The sequence below is a fragment of the Condylura cristata genome, unplaced genomic scaffold (assembly GCF_000260355.1).
Source record: "Condylura cristata isolate star-nosed mole 26May11 unplaced genomic scaffold, ConCri1.0 scaffold00050, whole genome shotgun sequence".
NCBI classification, from domain to species: domain Eukaryota; kingdom Metazoa; phylum Chordata; class Mammalia; order Eulipotyphla; family Talpidae; genus Condylura; species Condylura cristata.
The window spans coordinates 1,764,950-1,765,547 of NW_004567151.1; the positions used below are offsets into that span (position 1 = coordinate 1,764,950).

The window sequence follows — 598 nt, forward strand, 5'->3', positions numbered from 1 at the left end:
GCTGCGGCCTGGTGCTGGCCTCGGCGGCCCAGGGCGCTGCTCGCCCAGGGGCCCCGCCGCTCGGGGCTTCTGTATCCCCAACGCCTGGCCTGCTCGAGAAACACAACTGGCTCCTGATAAGCTGGGCAAGGGAAAGCTCCATTTTACACTCAGCGCCCCCGCCTCTGCCGGGCTTTATCGCTCGTCTGCCGCAGGGCTCGAAAACTTCTGAGCAGCTGAGATAACCCCCAAATCGCTTAAACCCCGGGCCAGCGGGAGCTCCGGGAATTACAACTCCGAAAAGCCTCCGTGAGCCCCGAAGGCGGCCAGCTCTAAGCCCTCTACCCAAACGCTGTTCCCTGCGCCTGCATCCCCGGCTTGCAGCGTGAGCGGAGCCGGTGCCAACATTACCTCTTTTTTGGCTTCTTTTTTGGGGTCATAATCACTGTCATTCCCATCCATTGGGTGCGTTTCTTCCACATCATCGTCGCTGAGAAGAAGCAAACACAGCAAATTTACTTCCTTCCTTCCACTAGATAGTTGGTTCCAGACTCCCCTAGGCACTGTGATGAACCTGGTGCAACCAGACCCCCCCTGGAAGGGCGCTTGGAGATGCTCT

At 59.2% G+C, this 598-nt stretch overlaps 1 protein-coding gene across 1 annotated transcript in view; it reads right to left on the reverse strand.

Annotated features, from left to right (window-relative positions):
* RCOR3 (REST corepressor 3) overlaps positions 1-598 on the reverse strand; it is a gene marked incomplete at its 5' end in the record, with an annotated part of 20,576 nt that overhangs the window by 13,544 nt on the left and 6,434 nt on the right. Inside the window, one exon of the mRNA XM_012734205.1 lies at positions 391-469. Within this exon, the coding sequence (XP_012589659.1) occupies positions 391-469 (79 nt within the window). The remainder of the gene's footprint in view (positions 1-390; positions 470-598) is intronic.